Raw genomic sequence first — 17,297 nt, 5'->3', positions numbered from 1 at the left:
TCTATTTTAACAGATTTGAAACTTATACTGCCTTATTATAATAAATATGGCTATAAATTTTATATTAAGGATATTAAATATTTTCCTAATACTTATATTTGATAAATGATTGGAACAAGAAATGTAAAGGGCAAGCTTTGTAAAAAAAAGTTTATTCAGAGTGTACAAATAAAAAATTCTAAAGTTTTCAAACTATGAATAAAATACATCTTAACCATATACATATTACAAATTATAATTTACCTCTCGCAGCGTTCGAGCGTGTAGAGTCACAAAATGTGTAGCAGTCGAAACATCGGAAAATCGACTAGATCGACTTGTTATTCAAAAAAAGGAAGATATACATAGCACACGTAAATTGTTTTCCCTAAAGCAAGCAAATTATCGAACTAATCTTCGGAAGCGCGAATGTCAGATTCGTAGCTTAGCATCGCGTTGAATCCTGAAGAACTTCGTGTTCACGTCTAAACAAATATTATGCATGTTTATGCAATAAACTATCCTAAAATACAACGATAAAATATCAGTGGATCAACGACGTTTAAGGATTAATTTGTGTACGTTAGTTCGAGAAGTTTCCCTTGTTTAGCCGGAGTAACGTTTTAGTTACGTAGGAAATTATAGCAAACTCATGCAGGACTTTGAATTCTACTTCACGAATTTAATACAACCCTTGATTTAAATCATCCAAAATGCATGTATTGTTAAATGTCCACTTTCCTGCGTATATTATATTGCATTTATAAATATATGCTAAAAATAACAAGTCATTTTAACAAGTCTGTAAAATAATATACCGAATTTAAACAGACGTAATTTACAAATGTATATGCAACAGAAGAATTCGTTTCGATAAAAAGATTTAGTAGTAAGGATAAAATTCTCTATCAACACGTTTGAATCATTGTATACAATAATCGCAATAATCGCAATACTTATCTCGCAAAAAGTTTATAAAGTTTCGCAAAAAATAATAAGCTCTCTTTCTCATTGTTTGAAGATAGCCATAATTCATAACAGTTCTAGCTAATAAACTAGTTTATGTCCCCGACAGTGATGATAAGCGATTTCGGTGTTAAGATCCTTTTTCGATCATTCATTTCGTTGCAAAGAGTTCTTCTATAATTAAATATATATATATTTGTTTATATGTAAAATGATATATTGGTTAATAATTGAATATTTATCGATTATTAGAAATTATGAATAATTATAAACATACTGCATTGCTGGTCAAAATACAAAACGAATTAGTCGCTATAAAGAAAGTAAATATAATTACATCTAATATCTCTATCGTTTATAAAAATATAAGTTCTTAGAGTACCCAGATAAATTTTTTACTGTTTTGATCGTATCATGTAAAAGGCCGGATAATTAAGGCTCAAAATCAATCGACATATGCGAATTATATTTGTCGATGCGCATATATCCGAACGTGTCCATTACTTTTTACGTCTTTCGATATAATCGTTAATTCAATGACGCTCAAGCGATAAAACGTGACGATAAAAAAGATTGTTCAATTCGATAAAAATGATCACAGCACAGAATAAAAGTTTCGCAATATATTTTGAGAAAAAGAAATTTTAAAAATGCTGAGATACGAAAGGATACGGTGATTTATATGCGCGTCGATCATAGTGACAGTATCTACGCGTTACTATTTCTCTATCACAAACAGTTTTCAACATCAACTCCCCATTTCGTTCTATATACAAATCTGTGCGTATGTTTAGCACAACAGGTAATATGTCTCAATCTATGAGCTACCATGAGCGTATTATGGACCGAATAATGCTATAAACTATCGACAAAACTATGAGTCCCGCGATACGTAGAGGGCTCGAGTCATGGGCTTCCAATTGCTAGCTATCAAAAAGGGGTATATTATCCTACCGGGATATCATAGACCTATTGTCAACGTCGGTCCGGGCGTACACATAATATTGCCGACTAAGTATCAAAGACATTTATGCCATAAAATCTGGGAGTTTCTCTATTACATAAAAGAACTCTTGAAATCAGAACAGACTTTTGCATCCGCATTTTGATGTAAGTAAAATTAAGTCAACGCATCGTGCCTTTGCGAGATACTACGCGTGAAGATGAACAAAATCGTCTCATGTAGTTGCCACTACGAACACCAATGATGACAGTGATCTAATTTTCCTTCATAATAATAGTAAATTCCAGAATTACAAACAAGTAAATAATCTTTTATAGCGCCGCGAGTATACAGCTAATTATTGGAGTAAGCGAAGAATGCTTTGTTTCAATTGTGACATAAATCAACTCTTGAAGATCTTATTAATCTTATTAATCCTTAATCTTAAAAAATATATTGTAAATAAGATTTATATAAATTGATAATATTACCTTTTATTTATTTTATTTCCTTCAACCGATTGTAAAATTCTCTGATACCACACGTAAAATCATATATCGATCGATTTGTACTACTGTTCTCTTCAGGGCTCAAACTCGCGTCGTATTTCAAAATTTGATTTACGCCACTTTCGAAACGGGTCGCTCGCGGTTCTCTTAGTGCTGCTGCACGAGAGTAGGCCCGTTGCCGGGGTTTCTCCAGGGGTCCGGTATATCGAAGTGCGCTGGAACGGTGAGCAGAGCGTCGGCAGCGGTACGGTCGCCGCTGCAGTTCTTCGGCTTGACGCGAGTCGTGTTCACGCACTCGATCGGCAGCTTGAAGAACTCGAGCTTGTAATTGTAACCCTGGCTGGTGATGCAGATTATCGTGTGCAGCGGCACCTCCATGTAGGGCAGCTCCTCGGGCTTCTTATCGAGGAAGAATCCGATGATGCAGCGCAATATCGCCTGATGTGACACCACGAGAACGTTGTTGGAGCGTTGCAGCTCGGCAATTACCGGCTCGACGCGTTGCATTGCGTCGATGTAACTCTCGCCCCACGGATAACGATAACGCAGCTTGTCCTGATCGCGCCAAGCGAACTCCTGTTACAAAAGTAAACGTAAGACATAAGAGACAGCGTTGTTATTATGTCACGGTTGTTTCCCACGATCAACGGCTATCGTTGATAAAAATTAAATTGCTCAAACTTAATCCCGAATTTAACGTTATGATTCGAAGCTGGAATATTTTTAACTGGCAATCAATATTTTGCTCCATTAGGTTTACTTAAAGATGACAATCACCTGCGGATATTGCTCCTGCATCTCTTCGTAAGAGAGGCCCTCGCACACCCCCGCGTGAAGTTCATTCAAAGCGGCTACGTGCTCCTGAGGGGCTTCGATACCGCGCGCCGTTGCGATCGTTCTGCGGAGGCGGCTGGTGAGAACCCGAAGATCGGGAATACGCATGGCATTGAACTTGTTTGATAACGCTTGAGCGTAACGTTCACCTCTGGCGCTTAATACCGCGTCGCCGCCGATTTTACCGACCACGTTGTACTCGCTTTCGCCGTGCTGCAATATACAATACAAAAATGTAAAGTAAAAGAATGTATAGAACGCGAAGAAAAATAGAAAACGAAATAACCAACAACGGTAAAATATAATTATGGGATATTCTATTTTTCTTTTTCGGCAATTTATTTGTCACAATGTAGAAAAACGCTACAACTGCTTACTCTCGAGAAGTAAAGAGTGTGGGGTTTGAGGGAAATGTCTCCGAGGTATCCAAGCACGCTGGTTTCAATATGACCGGACACTTTATAGGTCTCGATGTCCATGGTAGCGATGTCGATCTTGATCCTGGGATAAGTTCTGTCGTTCATAGGTTCATATAACCCAGCGTAAAAAGCAATTTTTGAACGCAGATCCTCCGCGGCCAGAGCGGCGTCCACTCCTGCGTAGTCAGCGCAATGTCTCACGATTTCTTGTTGGTTGTACTCGAGGACTTCGGCGTCGTCGCAGACACATTCGATGAAGAGAACGCGGTAACCGAGCTGGCCTGAGAAGTAATCGTAGACCTCCGTGCGTTGCGCTCGTGTAATCAGCATAGCGTCCAAGATCTTAATACAGGGAGAGAGAATAACTGTGATGTGATATACAATGTCATCTGTGAAGCTACCTAAATAACGATTTACTTAATTAACTGGCATGCAATTTTCTGCGATACTTATAAGTGCAGTAAAATAATCGGGAGTATTATCCTCGAATAATGCTAACAGAGAGGTAGCATTATTCGAGATATTGCTGTTTACAAGCGTAATCTCGTGAAGAAACTACCAATATTCTTCTAGATACTTACCGCTACGGTATTTCCAGATGTAAGCCATGCCGCGCAATCCTGCATGGCATCTCTCTGAGCGAGAGCTATTAATGCATTGTTTGCCGCATTATCCGACCGGAAATATTCGTGTGATATATGGGGTTCGAATCGTTTCCTACGATAATCACTCACGCGGAATACTGAAACAAGATTTAAGGAATATTGATTTGATCTCTTGTACGTTTAATCAAGATAAAAAATTAAGCATATGGCTGCAATAAATCTCTTTTTACATCGTATAATAGATTTAATAAATGCTTGTCTTAAGATATGTCATTAAGTATACATTCTTACCTTTTGTGGTTACACCATTCCAAATGAGTCTGCGAGCAAGGCTCTGCCCGATTTGGCTTTTTCCGCGAGCCGGTAAACCGCAAGTGGCTACGACAACACCCGCAAATTTGCGCGATGACTTCGCTAGTCCTGAGATTCTCCCTGCGACCTTCTCTTTGCCGGGATCTAAGTGCAGACAATAAAGCATTCAGTACTCTATTAGCGCTTAGGCAATTTATGCAAGCACTATTTTTCGGATTTAATACATTAACGACTGAAAATTATTTTACGGCGACTATAATGTAAATTTTCAAACACATTTTTCTCATTAATGTACACAATTGTAAGCATTTATTATTATTCTGATCTATTGTATATCATATATCTATGATCTTTAATATAATTAAAACAAAATTGAATTAAATATATATTAGTATTTGCTTTAGTAATATTAAAATTTCTGTAACATTATGCAAATTGCATAAAATGAAATGGATAAAGAAGTCAAATTTTCTTTTCTTAAAAATTTTCTTTTCTTCCGAATAAAAAATTTATCCCGAAACAATATTATACACATATTTGTAAAATGGGTTTTCCCGTCTACAATGTTTGCCTCAAAATGTCGTCAGTAAAATTTTTGAAAATCACAGGAAAAAAACTAAATATAATGCTGTTAGTCAGAGTTCCTTTGAATGAGACATTTTGTTATACTAGTGCGAATATTTTGGCAATATATCTGAACACGCGTCATGCTTATAGGCACGAGCAGTAGTAACATGAGAATGGTATATACAGACAACGTGACTTTGGACTTGCAGCAACGTAGTACTAAAATCCTCTTGAAAATATCAGTAATCGTAAAATGTTTAAGTCAGATATGCTACGAGAGTTATAAAAATACATTCAAACTGCAAAGCGTAGAATAATATTGCATTATTCATGAATTTTTATACTACATTATACATTTGCAAAAGCAATAATTTGTGTGAAGTATACTTCATAAGCATGCCGTGTGTTATGAAATACAAATCATAATATGCAGAGAAACAATTTCGCACTATGACAGTCCATTTCCCATTGACAAAAACTGCACGTGTTTGTAAAGAAGACTACAATTGATTCAATGATCGGGAACTAAAACATTCATGCAGTATTTTTTATAAACACACGAGGAAATCACAAGTTTTTTACCAATACTTAATGTATGGTAATTAAATCAATTAGTCACGATAAAAACTCAATTCAAGTTTCTAAGCATTTAATGTGTGTGTAAACAGATCACATAAAGATTTGTTGCGTATCAAAAAACAAGAAACAATTAGTTTACAAAAATATTTGTAATCTTATATTAATTGAAATGTATAGAAAACAGATATTCTAAAAATTAATTGTTAAATATTAAAAGTGCATTCTTAAAATTTTTTAACATTTCTTTCACACCATATTTTTCATAATTAATCAATTTTATAACAAATTTTAAAATTAGCAGATGAGTAATATCAATATTTAATTAATTCACTTCTTTTACGTATATGAAAAGCACGTGTAAATTATCTTATCTAGCTTATATTTGTCTACAGAAGTATATACGGATTAAAGATTGACGAGAGCAATATTCGAGAAAAGAATTAAAATTTGATTGTTCTAGAAACTTTGCATATATTTAATAAATACTACGACGTCGGATGGGCGGGCAATCAAATATATATGATGCCTCATGCCCCACTAGAAACACGGGTTTTATATTTAGATTCTAAATGCGCGTACACTGGCTTTGTTTCGGCTTCTCCACACGTTACCGAAGCCAACAATAATTTACCCTTTAAACGCAGTAAAATTACATTTTATTTTCGACAAGAATAAAATATTTATTTCTCTTCCTTTAGATTTTGCGAATATGTAGTGAATATTCGCTATCAAGTATTTTTTGAATTTATATATACATATATAAATGTTAAAAAACATCAATCATATTAATTAAACTCTACAAACATGTAAATAATACATTTGATATAGCTTTATAAATATTATTAATTTTTGTTATGGTTCGTGGATTCCACGAAACGGAAATAACAGCTTGAGATTCTTGAGAACCTTTATGTTCCAAAAATAAAAAGCATTACCTGGTCATATATGATAAGCTTATCTCTCATATCTGAATTCAAGATGATAACGCACATGCATAATGACTATCCCTTCTATTCGGAATTATATTATCTAATCAATGCTATCAATAGATTAAAATGTACCACTTCAGATTATTATACGCGTAGTGTGTGCAATAATTTATTATTCTTGTACATGTTGAAAAACGTTCTATTATATATTTTTTTATTTCGTGTAATGTGACTAAAATTCATTTATTATTAATTAAAAATAATTGATATTAAGTTAATATTAATATTAAAAAGTTTAATTTTTAACTGATATAAGAAACAATCTTCTTTATATTGAAAAACTTCGGAAATTTTTCTCTTACAATATTTAACATTTAAAAAATATTATTTATTTAAATGTAAAGAATAGAAATAATTTTATGAATAAAAATCTTATTTTCAAATTTGGTTTGAAATTATATTTTAGCAGAAATTTTATTCAAAATTTTAGTATGTTCCATGAGATTTAATATTATTCGTTTAAAAATTTACGACGTTTAATTCCATCGACTTGTTTCCTTAGTCTCTCTTATATTCGCAAAAGAATTTTTGAATGTAAGAAATCGTAACAATTCGGAAATTCCCTGTACTTGCAAAACTTAAGAGATAAGACACGAATACGATTTGGTGTGTCTGACGACATAGTGATAAGTTATCGATTCCTCAATGCCAGAATGATAAATTAAAGACACATTTTAACATGTAGGTATTTATCGTTTCAGATAATATTTATACATAATAATTGGCTTTTAGAGGAATAAAAGTTTCTCAATGTCATATCTTTTTCACGCAATTCAATGCAAAAATATATTATTTAATATGTAAATCTCAGTGTTTTATGTATCTTGCAAAAACGTTGTTACGTATCTGGTTTACGTATGTATTAAAATTTTAATTAACATAAATTTAATTAACATAAACATGTATATAATATACGGCACAAAGTAAATCATTTGTATCAAAAATTCTTTTATAAATTATTTTATATTTATATTATGTTTATTATATTTTTTGTAACAGTACACATTCTCGCGTTAATTTTTTTATTTAATATGGATAATTTTAATAAGTATATTGTTGCATATATAAAAATTGAATGTCATGAAGTAGGATGTGACGTTCGCGTATAAAAAGGAGGAATTACCAATCAATCAATGCTTACACACACATTCGCATTTATTTATTAAAAATATCTTTTGTAATATATTTTAAGTGCATTCAATTTCCTCTTCGATACGTTATGCCGATTGTTTCACAGAATTATATTCCAAGACGGAATCGTAAGAATCCGATACTTGCGTATAACAATGACGTTTGTAACGTGAGAACAATGTCGCAAATAAAAGTGCGGATGTTGTAATAAAAGTCAAGCACACATTGATGGGACAATAACTGCTTGCACATCCTCAAGTTTGCATTAATGTGTTTGAAAAAAAAAAGCGAAATATTAATTAGGTATTCTTTCATGTATCGATGATCTGTCCAAGTTGTTGCGTGTAAGGTAATGAAAATGATGACGATTAAATCGATCGCATTCATATGTTTATTTATACCCTTTATAATTTTAGCCAGCCACCTTCTTTCGTACACAGTACAATATATAATCTTAAGGATATATTTTCCACATTTGAAAGACATGAAATATTCGCTGCCGTTAATTTTACGTCGAAAATAACGAGTAAAGAAGCACAAACGCAATATAAGACGAGCAAGACGGACATTGCGATATACCGAAGACGCGGCGACCTCAATACTCGAGTCGGTGTTTTCCTTTCACTTTTCATTTCCTTTGAATTTTATTATAAACCGGCTTCTAACACAATATCAGAATAATTCGTAGGATTCTATAGAGAATATATTATTTACAAGATATACGTGTTGTGAGCGTGTTTATTTTTTTTTACAAACGAAAATTGAGAAAGAATGAAAGACATGAATTAGAAGTTTCTCTTTTTCTATCTTGACATGCGGTGAGCGTACGTTTTTTTGAAATGCTGTTAAAACGAGTCAGTTAATGTTGATTGTAATAGTAAGCAGCGAGTAATAAATGCACATGCATAAGATACAATAAAAGTTATTAAAAATGCAAACCTACGCTAGTTAACAAAATAAATATTAAAACAATCATATTAATTACATTGCACAACTCATTTAAACAGAAAATTTATAAATTACTATTATTTTTAAGAAAATTATGCTAGCTTTCTACAAGACAATTGTAACATAAAACGGACAGACAAAAGTTCTAATTGATAATTATTTTAAGAGCACGCTTACTCTTTATAATAAATATTTCACTAGACTTTAGACTTTTTACAATGTAAATTTAAGATAAATAATACAATGACAACATCTTGGCATTTTGTCTACAGGTTTATTCAAAATTCTTTTCTTCGGAGATTACGTAATTAGATGCTGCCATGCAACGAAAACGGAAAAAGTGACTGATAAATTATGTATCCTATTTTGTGTATATATGTTCGCCATACAAAGCACTTTGACACCTTAGTTACATTAATCGCGTGTAGATAAGCACCTTTCAGCAGATAAGATCCGCAATATGAAAGCAAGTGTTCAAAAGTATAGTGATGTAAAAGAAGACACACATATTACGTAAGCAGACATCTCACACCCCTTTAGCATCAAGCGACTCACCCCGCGCGGAACTTTACCTTGACGCTCTTCCGCGTTAGGAGCCATGATGGTGGTGGTGGTGGTGGTGGTGGTGGTGGTGTCAGCGTTCAAGGGTATCTCCGCGTTAGGCGTCTGCCTCACGGCGAGATCGCTTTTTTTCTCCTGCAGAAGGCCGGCTTGCAGGGCCAGTTTCCTGATCGTGAGACAGTAACCCAGTAAGGGAGCCACCAGCAGATCGAAACATGCGGCGACCCAGGGCATAACCGAGAAACCCGTATTACGTAGAACAATCGGTCTTCCGGGTATTCGGCTCTCCCTTTCCTCTTCTTTCGACGAGGACAACGAAATTATGATCGATTTGAAAATAATACCGAGGACCATCGGAGCAAATAGGAAGCCCGATTTACGTGGAGCCAGCCGCTCCAAATAAAAAGAAACCCGCCAACGAGAGCGAGAGCCGCCTCTACTCTATCGCGCGGATCACCCGCGAATTGTCGCCTCCAAGCCTGGCTCGGCTTCCGCGTCTCTACTTCCTGGGTCAAGCTCCCGGCTAAAGCTCTTCCGAGAAGTGGTCGCTGCTCGTGTGCCGTATTATAGACAGCAGATCCTCCCTCATTCCAATTTGCTTTATCCTCACTTCCGGAGCCAGTTTGCGGGCTTCCTTGGAATTTGTCGGAGAAAAGACCGGGTCTCTAGTTTGCGGCGTGCCGCGCGATTCCCTTTCGCTCGTGCCCGTGCCTCCCGATACTATCGACGACGATGTTGCTGCTGCCGTAGCTGCTTAATGTCGTTGCTCGTTGGCGACAGTGCGCGCGCGCGCGCAAACAAATACGCCCGCTGAAAATTTACATAGTAATAGCGGCCACCTCGCTCCGATTTCACCAACCTCGCTTTTCTCAGATCGCTCTTTATATCCTTCTCTCTTTTCTATCACGATTTCTCTTTCTCCCGCGCGGTCCTACTCCTCTTCGGCGGAGACTCCGATCGGCGTGCGCTATCGACGTAGGCGTTCAAGCAGCCGACGCCAGAAAAATTTCAGCTGATGCTTACCGCGACTTCTCGGTAGAACTCGTCGATTCTTTTCAGCTACGCGGTTTCTCGGCTTCCTCCTCGGGGAACGCGCTCTAATCACGGGAACGATGCAAATATGCCCGTGCGGACGAGAATAGACTCGGGTTCTCCGCAGGATGCGACCGGTCGATACGCACTTCTCTCGGCTCTCCGACGACCGACGACTAGTAGGTCTCGTTCCGACGCGGCTTTTAGCAGCATCGACCAGAACCCACGAGCGAACAACTACGTTGTGCGGGCCAATGGAGAAACGGCTGGCCCCTCTACCCACGATGTCGGATAAACTTGCGCGCGATGGGCGAATATCCGTTTTTCCCCAATCGCGGATATTTATCGCAAAAATCACGCGAACAATGAAAATTTTACGCTTTCCGCAAGATCATAAAAAATGGGAAAAAGTCTTATCTCCTATCTGTCAAGCTAGTTCTGTTGACCTTTTGTCATTGATGACGTCTTACTCCTACAACTATTTTACTGATAGTGTCCTGCTATCGTGTGCGATACGAATTTCCAACTGGCGGAAGTATACGGTTTTCGGAGATTTAAGCGGTATTTCCTTTATCAATTTTTGTTCAGCGTTACCACACCGTAAACTCGACAACTCACGCGATTGATGATTGCTCTAATACATGTTTGATTAGCATCATAAATTGTATACGTTACGCCTGATGAAACCGGCTCCGCATTTTTCTTGGCGGCTCACGCGTCCAAAGTCCACGGTTGTTTTTCCTATTTTCACGTAATCGTTTGGCAAACGACAATCCAGGCGCGTGTATTCGGCGTCATTGAGTTAAATGAAGAGATGCCGGATCAGTAATGTCCTGACCTGCCGGGTTACATCACGTGTACGCCAATATATGGAGCAGCTTCTCCGTATAGACAAAACGTGAACTTTGGAACCTGTTTTGGTGACGCGTCGAAATAACGTCAACCTAACTGAAGAAAAATGGCTCTTACTGAGAAATCCTTTACGTATGTACTGTGGATTAATATTAACACGGAAATATATAAATAATGCACCTGTGTGCACGTGTTTACCTAATTCTAAAAAGATATATCATTTTCGTGAATATTCTCATAAAATAATTAGCCGAAAAATTGCATAAAATAGAGGATAATTTTCTGCTATAAGTACTTTGCTAAATAATTATATAAATAAGGGCACCAAAAACATTAAGAAAAATTTAGTTAAAAAATATTACAACAATTATAAAAATTATTAAGTACTATCAATTTATAAATGTATATATACAGTTATATTTCATATTTTATTATATTTTTTAGATATATTATATATTTCAGTACGTTTTTCCCCTAAATTTTTCTAAAATCTAGAAGTCAATACATATTCTCGTAAAATATAAAAACTTCGGGAAATAAATGAATATCTATAGATATATCTTGTTTACAATGTTTACAATAAGCTACTCGCGTAAATAATGACGCCAGAGACACCAAATTTTTCTCGTTACACCTACGTAAGTAAACGTCACATTCTTATAGTAATTATAATTTATTACATGTGATAAGGAGAAAGTACATCAAATGTGTATCTGCACGTGATAAACGCATCTCAGTTACGTGATAGAGGTCACACATGATCTAGTGAAGTTCACAAAATAAATTTATAAAACTGCAAAGCGTCAACTTATTCCAGAATGTTCCGTTGTTATTCATTAACATATCGCAGAAATCTGTAAAATTCAATCTATGCACATAAATGCAATTCTTTATTTAAAAAACAATTTAAAAAAAATTGTCGTTACATTTTATTCCCGCAAAAAGGAAATAATGTGATAAAAATGCGATCAATATAAGTTCTATACATTGGTTGAAATAAAATTCTATAAACGGAATGACATCACAGGAGAAGTCACAATAATTTTATTTGTACATACAAACATACAGATTCTCGTGAACCTTTATGAGAATTTATTGATATAATGTGCGTTATTAGTTAATGGTCAATTTGAATTCCAGCATTGTCAACGATGCCGGACTAACTGGAGGGATGGTTAGCAGGTCTGTAGACAGATCTGTCATGTCCCTGAGCAGATTCTTAAATTATATATTTGAGGAAATACTAATTATATACTTGAAGAAGAAGAAAAGACTTGGTTTTATTATGAATCATTATGAATCATTGGTTTAGGTTATTTAGACACGTTATTAAAACAAGGAAAGTTTATATACTTCTAACGCATCTACAATGAATTTTACAATTAGTAATCGGAATGGAAATTCCACTGTGTAACTCTTTCTGAGATGAATCTAACGTCAACAATATAAAGGAAATACTCTTCTTCAGCGATTTATACATTTTCGAGAATTAGCAAAATTAATAAACTATTATATCTTTCAAAGGATTATAATCCAGCATATTTTTGAATTAAGTTATATATAAAATATCACAAATATATTTTTTCATCTATAGTTATTTTGATTAATTGTCATTGTATAGTACCTATATTTTAAACACAAATTGAATGTGTAACATCCAGATATTGAAACTAGCAAGATATTGTTGCAAATTTATCATAAAATTAATTAAGAATAGCTAACAGAATAGGTTTAATTTCTTTCGAAGAGATATTTATACTCAAAGGAGGGGGAAATAGTTTGTCCCTTTTAGCTTTGGCTGAACTTCAGATTCAAAACAATCAAGGCCTGTCATGTGCGAGCTCTATTCTAAAATGATTGTCACCGCGTATATTTATTATATATACAGGCCTGCGGTCACTAACGTCCATTAACCGCAATAGAACGGAGTCTCTAGAACAAAGGATAAAGTGAGACAGCAGAAATCGTTTGGCCATTGTTCTCAAAAGAATATTCTTCAAACGAGGATACAAATTAATATAATAGAGGACTGACTAAGAATATACATTTATAAATGTTTCATTAACACAGTTAATAATTTAAAAATAATAACTTTATATTTTATATATGTTTATATTTTTTTATTAAAAAATTGAGTAAAAGATGCATTATCCATACAATATACTTAGAATCAAGGAAACCGAAGATATAACAGAAATTTATATAATTTTACATATATTAATACAAAAGCATTTTTTCGTGATATTATTGTATTTGGAAAAATATATCTCTTTGGTATTTGTATCTTTAAAAAAAGTATTATTTGAAAAATATAATCAACTTTAAAAACTTTTCTCTTTTCGCACATAATATACTGTAGCATGTTATTGCTCGCAAGATTATTGGATGTATATTTAATAAAGTGAGATGCTTTCAAATTGTGAAATTTATAACACAAAATTATGAAGATAAAAATAATACAATACAAATGTAATAACAACGAATTTATTACGTAATATACAATTATAGTATTATTGGAAAATGGGAGACATCAATCAATGAATTGATCAAAAACGACTGTACATCACACACACACGTAATATGTACATAAATTAAAGTTTAGAAAATTCCAATTGAATGCGCGAGACCCGCGTAAATATGCAACGTTGTTGCGCCGATGAAAAAGGTAGTAATCGCCTTAATAATAAGTGTCGACCATGGGCCAGCTAATAAAAATAATGAAAGAAAGTCTAGCATGAGCGGCCTGTACACTGTAAGTACAAGCATACCAATTACTATAGGAACTAAACCACGTTTTAAATCGTGTCTGGACCATAACCAAACCAATGTTGCGGTTGTTATGTGTTGCACCTGTTAGGAACAAATCACATAAGTTTCCTTGCGCACGTCTGCCTCAATTTCTCATCATAAAATATAGATAATAAATTCTTACCAAATTGATGTTCGACTCGAGACTCTTTTGAATATATTTCCAATCGAACTCGGCGCCACGTGCTCCAACCCAGAGCAGCAAGAATCTTGTAAGCAGCACTTCAGCTCCTGCCCATCCTATACCAGCGGTTAATACCTTGGCGTGGCCTTTGCCAGGTATACTGTTTAGTACCAACAAAATTCCCACCAGGTCTGCCAGATCAATGGATGACTTTAAAAATTCCTGAAATTTATTTTTCTATTTTTAAAAGGGTGTAGAGCTTTATAACACTTCAAATTATTAACTCTCGCCACATTCCGGTCTAGAGAACCGCTGTACGTTTTTTCAGTTTTCACATTTCTCACGTTTTACTTCAATTTAAATTCAAATCATTTTCTTTATCTAATATTATCATAAACATCTTATTCATAGACTCTGTATTTCCAATTCTTACATTACAAGCTTATAAATATTAATTAGAATGAAAATGACAAAGCGACAAAGTCGAGCGGTCTCACGTACCAGAGTGTGGCGAATTAAGGACTCGAAAATAAGTGCGGCTAGCTAGGGTTATAATATATAAATTGATCTACTGACTGACTTACAAATTCACAATTCAAGCAGAAAAGCTTATAAAACAATAAATTAAAAAATCAGGGGTAAATAGGGGCACTATCTATTTTTAGACAAAATATAAAGTAGATGCAATAAGTAACAGAATTTTAATGCTTGCCTGATTGCAAAGGAAAAGAAAACTTAGAAAAAGAGATCTGGCAATACATACTCCAAAGACATCAAAACTTTCTTCTCCCACATTGTCAGCAGTTGGAAAAAATGTTGCGAGCGCCAGCATTTTTACGAGCTGCGTGAATATGTAAATACCACCGGCTTGAATACATTTCCAAAATGCACCGTACTCCGACCTGAAAACGTTTTTCCTCAATTACACGTCCCTTTAAAACTCAGAGGTTAGAACCGAGAATGCTCCTTGAATACTTACAGGCCGGAATATTTGTAAGTTAAGTAGTATGGCACGTATACCAATGCCAGACAATTTCCGAAGTGATATAGCGTCATTTTTCAGCGATGTTCAGTCAATTTTTGTGATATTACAGAAATGAACGAGTCATAATGAAATTACGGACATCGTGGCATGTCACTATACATCTACTCATTCTACTCTTTTATTCCTATAGTTCTTCGCAGCTGCGCTGTACTTCTTGCACTTACGATGAAACAGAAATATAATTCGGCGTCAGAGAGAAGAGGAGAAAAAATAGAGAAAGTACAAAAAGTTCATTTATAAAGAACAAATCTTGTGTCGCAAACTGTGGTGAACTCTCGAAACTCGTAGATCATATTTCTCAGCAGTGCTCTGTGGATAAAGAGTGGTTCTGCCTGGAACTTCAACCTAACCTAACCCAACCACGCTGTGTAAGCATGCTTTGGTAAAAATCTCGTTGTTATTTAATGTATAAAATATTTTAACCAAAAAAAAAAAATATATATATATATATAAATCACGTTTTTCGAAATTGAAGCTAAAATATTGTTTTGCCATATATCGTATTTTTTATTAAATTAGTCAAAAGATGATCGAACCTGTTAGGTTATAAAGAAAGTGACATGGAAAATATATTTTTTATTGATTTTGCGATTAGCTATCATATAAAACATCGTTTATATTGTTTATATTTCATTATGACGTATATGTATCAAAGTAAGTTATATTTTGTATAATCGAAGATCATGTTTTAATAATTTGAAAATTAAAATACAAAAGTGTCAAATGTTCGTGATTATAAAAAAAAAGGGCAATGTGGAAATAGCGTACTTTCCGACTACCATTATTCAATTCACCGTTCGATCGTTCGATAAAAGATTTTTTTGACGCCACATTACGTAGGCCCCTCTTTTATATTTTAACCCCTTTGAAAGGGGTACAGCAACCCCTTTCCCCATAAAAAGGGGTAGCTGCTAAAAAAGGGTGCTGCAGCAGCAGAAGTATTGACTATGCTTCTTCAGCGATTTGTGAGTGTATACATTAAGATTTTTATATTTTCCATTTAAGTAAGTGTTACAGACATAGTATATAAGTGCTCTTATATAAGTTAAGCTAAGATTCATCAACAACATAAATGAGTTAGATACTAATAAGACATCTATCAACTTTTAGTGTACAAATATTGGATTGGTCAATTTTTTCTCCTGTTTTCTACCAAAATTGATAGGATACGACACATGGGATTTTGGCTGCTCCGTCCGAGCATGCTCGGTATCCCGGAGACTGCTGCTCGCTGTCCCTCTCCAACGTTCCTTACGGAGGATAAACTCCTGGGGGTTGGCCGGGAGCTGCCTGTGATTGGGCAGGCTCGTATTGGATCTACCCCGCAGACTACTCTGCATGGAAAGGGTAGCTCAGTTCGCCACAAGCTGTTGTCAAAACTGCTTCGCAGTGTGCCTGTTTGTCAAGTAGTTGCCAGGATGTCAGGATTATGTGAAGTGGCAGCTTTGAAAGTGTGTAATAAGTGTACAATATTATATATCAAGAACCATTTATTGAAAACTTGCAGAGAGAAAGAAAAATATTGTTTCAATGAAGGAATAATATTTGGGTCCATTTAAATTTTTTTTATATATTTATATAGATATATATATATATATAGAGATATGCTTATGTTGATTTTTTGTTTTAGAAGTTACTTTCAGTTTTTTAAAAGTAGATGACAAAAATATTCTACAATGTTATATTTAAATACAATCAATCTACAAAAATAAATACATGTGTTAACTAAGAATTCATACATGATTTGTATTTTTCCAGCAAACATTTCTCTTAAATATTCTTTAATATATCTTGAATGATCTTGAGTTTATTTAGGCAGATATTAGAAGTTACCTTCATATTATCTATAACTAAACTTTTTAAAACTGCAATATTATATAAAATTACTGCTTACTATTTATTGAAGTGCTGATGGAATAGCACAATGAAATTCTCAGTAAGAAAAAAATTGTATCCCTCTCTATCCTTTCAACTCTTCACCCTTTTTTATCCCTTGAATGAAAAAATACCCACCCCTTTCACTTCTTTCATCTGATCAACCCCAAAAAATATGTACTAGAGCGTTGTATGCTGTACGAAGAGAAATATTGTTAA

General features: G+C 34.5%; 2 protein-coding genes across 2 annotated transcripts; both read right to left on the bottom strand.

Annotated features, from left to right (window-relative positions):
- Positions 1 to 135: 135 nt before the first annotated feature.
- Positions 136 to 10,617, bottom strand: LOC139776516 (6-phosphofructo-2-kinase/fructose-2,6-bisphosphatase). Its single transcript, XM_071713215.1, has 6 exons — positions 9,354 to 10,617; positions 4,547 to 4,711; positions 4,232 to 4,392; positions 3,609 to 3,992; positions 3,175 to 3,444; positions 136 to 2,973 (listed from the first exon to the last, which is right to left on the bottom strand). Exons 1-6 carry the CDS (start codon positions 9,694 to 9,696, stop codon positions 2,545 to 2,547), a joined length of 1,752 nt encoding a protein of 583 aa, XP_071569316.1. The 5' UTR covers positions 9,697 to 10,617; the 3' UTR covers positions 136 to 2,544.
- A 3,077-nt stretch (positions 10,618 to 13,694) lies between these two features.
- On the bottom strand, positions 13,695 to 15,344 carry LOC139776559 (BOS complex subunit TMEM147). Its single transcript, XM_071713309.1, has 4 exons — positions 15,138 to 15,344; positions 14,922 to 15,060; positions 14,159 to 14,380; positions 13,695 to 14,076 (listed from the first exon to the last, which is right to left on the bottom strand). Exons 1-4 carry the CDS (start codon positions 15,212 to 15,214, stop codon positions 13,825 to 13,827), a joined length of 690 nt encoding a protein of 229 aa, XP_071569410.1. The 5' UTR covers positions 15,215 to 15,344; the 3' UTR covers positions 13,695 to 13,824.
- Positions 15,345 to 17,297: the final 1,953 nt, after the last annotated feature.

The sequence above is a fragment of the Temnothorax nylanderi genome, unplaced genomic scaffold, assembly GCF_030848795.1.
Source record: "Temnothorax nylanderi isolate EJ_2023f unplaced genomic scaffold, tnyl_v1.0 TNYL_tig0005_pilon, whole genome shotgun sequence".
In the NCBI taxonomy this organism is placed as follows: domain Eukaryota; kingdom Metazoa; phylum Arthropoda; class Insecta; order Hymenoptera; family Formicidae; genus Temnothorax; species Temnothorax nylanderi.
Note: the sequence above shows the minus strand (reverse complement) of the source record. Positions and strands in the feature narration are given on the sequence as shown.

Bases quoted from the DNA above. Each gene is read 5' to 3' on its own strand.
- LOC139776516 (XM_071713215.1), bottom strand. From the start codon at position 9,696: ATGGTCCTCGGTATTATTTTCAAATCGATCATAATTTCGTTGTCCTCG. The intron at 4,712-9,353 runs GTAAAGTTCCGC...GTCTGCACTTAG, and splicing joins TAACGCGGAAGAGCGTCAAG to ATCCCGGCAAAGAGAAGGTC. The intron at 3,445-3,608 runs GTAAGCAGTTGT...TGTATATTGCAG, and splicing joins ACACTCTTTACTTCTCGAGA to CACGGCGAAAGCGAGTACAA.
- LOC139776559 (XM_071713309.1), bottom strand. From the start codon at position 15,214: ATGACGCTATATCACTTCGGAAATTGTCTGGCATTGGTATACGTGCCA. The intron at 15,061-15,137 runs GTAAGTATTCAA...AAACGTTTTCAG, and splicing joins ACTTACAAATATTCCGGCCT to GTCGGAGTACGGTGCATTTT. The intron at 14,381-14,921 runs GTATGTATTGCC...AATAAATTTCAG, and splicing joins AAAGTTTTGATGTCTTTGGA to GAATTTTTAAAGTCATCCAT.